Raw genomic sequence first — 4,777 nt, forward strand, 5'->3', positions numbered from 1 at the left:
GCATATCATTACTCAAACAGTAAAAACTATTTGTGGGGTTGGCTGGTTGAATCTTGAGCTCTCTACCGCTCAGGTCTATTTTTTCTGTCTTCATATGAGATCTTTGATCTGTCATCTGCATTCCTGTGTGATGTGTGTGATAAGACCTTTATTGATTCCTGTTGAGTGGAGCTGAGTGTGTGTTACAGTGCTGTGCAAAGCGACTGACATACAGTATACTACTCCCCTGTGATTGGAGACATTCCGGCCCCATCACATGCTGTCTACCGCCCTCCTCTGGCCAGAGTAAAGAGGGAGAGGAGTGTGTGTGTGTGTGTGTGTGTGTGTGTGTGTGTGTGTGTGTGTGTGTGTGTGTGTATGTGTGTGAGTGTGCGTGTGTGTGAGTGTGCGTGCGCACGTGTGTGCATGCGTGTGTGTGTGTGTGTGTGTGTGTGTGTGTGTGTGTGTGTGTGTGTGTGTGTGTGGCCACAGAACAATTAGGGGTGTTTTTTTGTTTGTGTTTGTGAGTCATATGCATCTGGTCTGCTTAACCGGACACAGACAATATACTAGGGGGAGAGGACTGTGTGGGGGCTGTTAGTCAGAGGCACTCTCCAGGTGTCTGGTGGTTAGAGCATGGTGGTGGAGGTGGTCATGGGGGTTGTGGGGGTGGGGGGGGTTATACCTGACATGTTCTCAGGACTCTCAGAGAACACCAACTCCACCTTTCCATCACCTGGAAATCTTGGGTCTGCAATGTGACATGGAAAAGAAAGAAAAACAACATTATTTTGGCATGAACCTTACTGTATTAAGCTATTATTAGAGTGTATCTGTATGTATATCCTTGTGTACTTCCCACCTGCACTGGTTAGGGTGCCACACTTAGTCTGTGACAATATTTACATAGAGAGAAAGGGAGAGAGAGAGAGAGAGAGGGGGGGAGAGAGAGCGAGAGAGGCTGAGCGAGGAGTACAAGAGAAGAGGGGGTGATAAAGTGAAGTGAAGTGGAATGAAACTGGCATTAAACTAAACAATACTACCTCCACTGGCGCTGTCAAGGTCCTCCTTAGGGAAAATTAGGGTGTGTCTGTGGATAATGCCTGTGTGCAACTGGAGACAGAAGATGACCTCACGGCTGGCTGTTTCAGTGTTTTTATGATAACACACCACCTGCCATGGTACAAGAGACAGTTACCTCACGTCATCTCACTTCACCGTGACATATAATAGCTGTTTTGTTTTAATGTTTTGTTACTGTAATATCATTGTATGGATCAAGGTTTATGGGTTACAGTTGGATACCGTCCAATCTATGTCTATGAGTATCCCAGTGCTACAGTGCATATGCGTATGCATTTGCATGCTTCTTAGTGTCACTATTTAATGGAGATATTTGCTAACTAACTAACATGGATGTAACAAGGGGACCTACCATTATGTCGCCCTTGAGCAGTTGAGCTGGCTGTAGCACAAAGTAGACCCTGTCTGTCTGTCCTGGTCGCACATGACTGTGGCAAATACAAACACACACGTATGGAGTAAACACACAATAGCATAACCAGCAATATGTTAATAGGCAGTATTGTACTTAAATATAGTTCAGTCAGCACACTGACATCGTTAATATGATAATAGTTTAATGAAAATGGTAATACATTAGATTTGGTGTAAATGGATGGCTCTGCTCTGATATAGCTCCCAGCTTGAAATTAAACAAACATTAAATTAAAAAATATACATAGCCGGGAGCGCATATCTTCAAACCCCCATAGGTAGGTAACACAGAGCAAAACCTGCAGGTGGAAGCTGGGGTGGTGGGTGGGAAGCCCAAAATGTACTCACATAGCCAGGGACGAACAACTGCTATACTATGTTGGAGTTCTGCAAACTCGGCTCTTAAAGCCTGTCCCATGAACATGTGACATGTTTTGCATAACGTCATCCCTAGCCATCCCTGACAGCCAGCTGCCGTCCTCCTTGAAGTGCCTGACTTCAATAGTGGATGATAGATGTTGTGTATAACTTACTAGACTGCTGAGGTGCAGACTGTCTGCAGGCTCTGGTACACTTTCAGGAACAGACGACATTCTGTAGACAACACACACACAGAAAATGATGTCATAACCCTCACTTGATCCATATTACCCTGACCACTGATATCATAATCTAATCTAAAAGATTTTCATTAATATGCTCTTAAAATGACTTTCATAAAGTCACCTTAAATAGAAATACTATGTATTTTAAGTAATGTGTACAAAGATGTCACACTTATTTAGAGCAGCATTTGTGTATATCATCTTTTTGACAGGTGTTTGCTTCTTCCTAACCTCCCTCAGGGTTGAGGTCAGGCACCCCATGAAGAACAACACAGAGGAGGAACAAAGGGGAGGGATTCATCTTCATCACTCCCTTTAACAGACTGCCCAGCATCCACACGTACCTGCAGAGGAGGAGGAGGAGGAGGAGAGAGAGAGAGATAGAGAGAGAGAGAGAGAGAGAGAGAGAGAGAGAGAGAGAGAGAGATGCTTGTCATGTAATATAGGAAATCCTATAAGGATGTCTCATATGAGGAACTATGTTCTAAGTTTCATTGTAATTTTCACTAAACTATGCTGAGGGGAGAGAGACCTTTTAAGTCTGACTCCCCTGACATAGTCTGAGGCCAAACATCAGAACATGGGAGCACTGTGTCGGCAGATCAGAAGTGTACAGCTGACCCAAGAGTTAACATCTGAATTGTATTGACCTGTAGAGCACTTCTGTGGAATTCAAAGTCAACCAATCAGATTTGGTGTGGGGCCTTACCGTTTCTGGGAAGGTGTCATCAGAGCAGACACTTTGTCATTGTAGAACCTCCTCATAGCAAAGTGGTCTAGGGACAGGTCTGCACTGAGAGAGACACATACATTCAGACACCACAACTACAGTAGGCCTTAATACTCCTACATCCTAGTATACTACTCTAATTTCTCCACTCTGGTCGGATAAACATGCACACACAACAGCGGATTCTGAAAAAATCATGACATATTACATGCAGACACACGCACACACGCACACATGCACACACGCACACACGCATACACGCATACACGCACACAAACATGCACACAGACACACACACACACATACACACACAGATAGGGGAGTTGACAAAGTCCAACAATGTTATCTGCATTTACAGTAACAATCAGCAAATTTACAACAGTGCAGAGTGTCAACTGTCAACCACGGGTGGACACACACACACACACACACACACACACACACACACACACACACACACACACACTGAATTGAACTTCCCCTTTCCTGTATTGTTCCTGCGGCATTTCCCTTTGTAACCCATAACCCATGATCCTTCACTCACAATGGTGACACTCCAAGAATAAATACTGGCCAATGGAGCACACTCTCCCTATCTCTCATGTGAGGAGGAATAAAGAAGAGTAAATAGTGAATGCCTCTCTATCTATTTGTTCTATATTCTCTCCACTTACCTAGTGCTGTGTTGGTATCCCATAGCAACCTGATACCTGCCCCAAAACTAAACAACAGCTCAGATCAAAGTCTCTTCAATCAGAAAACAGTCCTGCCCTTTGCCTTTTGCTGACTGTCCATCAGATTCCTTTGAATCTGTCTATTGTGCAACGGTGTGGCCATGTGAAATACTGTCTCTATTGAACATGTCTCTTATTACTTTACTTTACAATACTGTTAATATTTTACTCCTCTTTACTTTGAGGATTTGAAAAGGTAATCATTGATGTTTCATTGGGATCTAGACGGGGGTCCTAGTAGACATACTGTATATACGAGACATTGTCCTAATCATGACATGATAAGACATTCAGGAGACTGTTCTCGGTCAGAGTGCCAAATGATGCCAGCAAACAATAAGCTGAAATGAGTGGTGAAGGGAGTGTATGCTAATGTTAGCATCACATGGATATGGTAGAGTATAAATGCTAACACTAGAATCAGTGTTACCTGTCTGATATGTTAGTGAAGTGCATGTAAGAGGCCACAATCACTCCAATTCTGCCTTTGCTTCCCTGTTGGGGACATAATCAAGACAGGTCAATAAAGTCACTCGACACATGACAGAAAATCTTTAAATGAGTGTGAAAGGTAGAACAATAGCATACAGTCTCCAGACGATGGAGAGATATGATGGTAGGGTACGGAGAGAGGTCAGGTTTTCATACCCGGCAGTGTAAGACCAGCACATGTTGGGGGTGTGTGTGTAGCCAGCTCTCCATGCTCGTACACACACTATTCATCTGATCCAGGGTAGGAGCCAGGAGCTCCGGCCAGCTTGTGTCCAACACCTGAGGGAGTAACCACACACACACACACACACACACACACACACACACACACACACACACACACACACACACACACACACACACACACACACTATATGCGCTATAATCACATGTAATTATATCCAATTCCAGAGAGGTAGCTATTCATTTATTGAGATTACCTTGTGGTTCATCTGTGAGAGTTTGTCATTCTTCTCAGAGAGGTTGATAACCTATGAAAAAATTATATTTCTGTCAGCACATAAAGGATGAAGAAGGAGGGAGATGACGAAGAGAGTAATGATGTATGTCTAGGTATGGTCCAGGCTCACCAAGTAGTTGTGGGCATGTTTCGACTTCAACATTAGCGTGATGTCACACAGGTTCTGCAGGTAGGTCTCCTCTGGACATGCTTGGTGGAAGGATACGGTGATGATGCGCTCCGTGATGTAGGTCAGGTCAAATCTGTATCCATCCTCCAT

The 4,777-nt window shown here is 43.9% G+C and overlaps 1 protein-coding gene across 1 annotated transcript in view; it reads right to left on the reverse strand.

The window, feature by feature from the left end:
* tns3.2 (tensin 3, tandem duplicate 2) overlaps positions 1 to 4,777 on the reverse strand; it is a gene marked incomplete at its 5' end in the record, with an annotated part of 29,904 nt that extends 25,127 nt beyond the window's left edge. Inside the window, 9 exons of the mRNA XM_083671604.1 lie at positions 665 to 730; positions 1,023 to 1,152; positions 1,415 to 1,490; positions 2,010 to 2,070; positions 2,313 to 2,425; positions 2,791 to 2,874; positions 3,976 to 4,040; positions 4,478 to 4,528; positions 4,628 to 4,777. Of these exons, the coding sequence (XP_083527730.1) occupies positions 665 to 730; positions 1,023 to 1,152; positions 1,415 to 1,490; positions 2,010 to 2,070; positions 2,313 to 2,425; positions 2,791 to 2,874; positions 3,976 to 4,040; positions 4,478 to 4,528; positions 4,628 to 4,777 (796 nt within the window). The remainder of the gene's footprint in view (positions 1 to 664; positions 731 to 1,022; positions 1,153 to 1,414; positions 1,491 to 2,009; positions 2,071 to 2,312; positions 2,426 to 2,790; positions 2,875 to 3,975; positions 4,041 to 4,477; positions 4,529 to 4,627) is intronic.

The sequence above is a fragment of the Argentina silus genome, assembly GCF_951799395.1.
Source record: "Argentina silus genome assembly, chromosome: 6".
Lineage (NCBI taxonomy): Eukaryota > Metazoa > Chordata > Actinopteri > Argentiniformes > Argentinidae > Argentina > Argentina silus.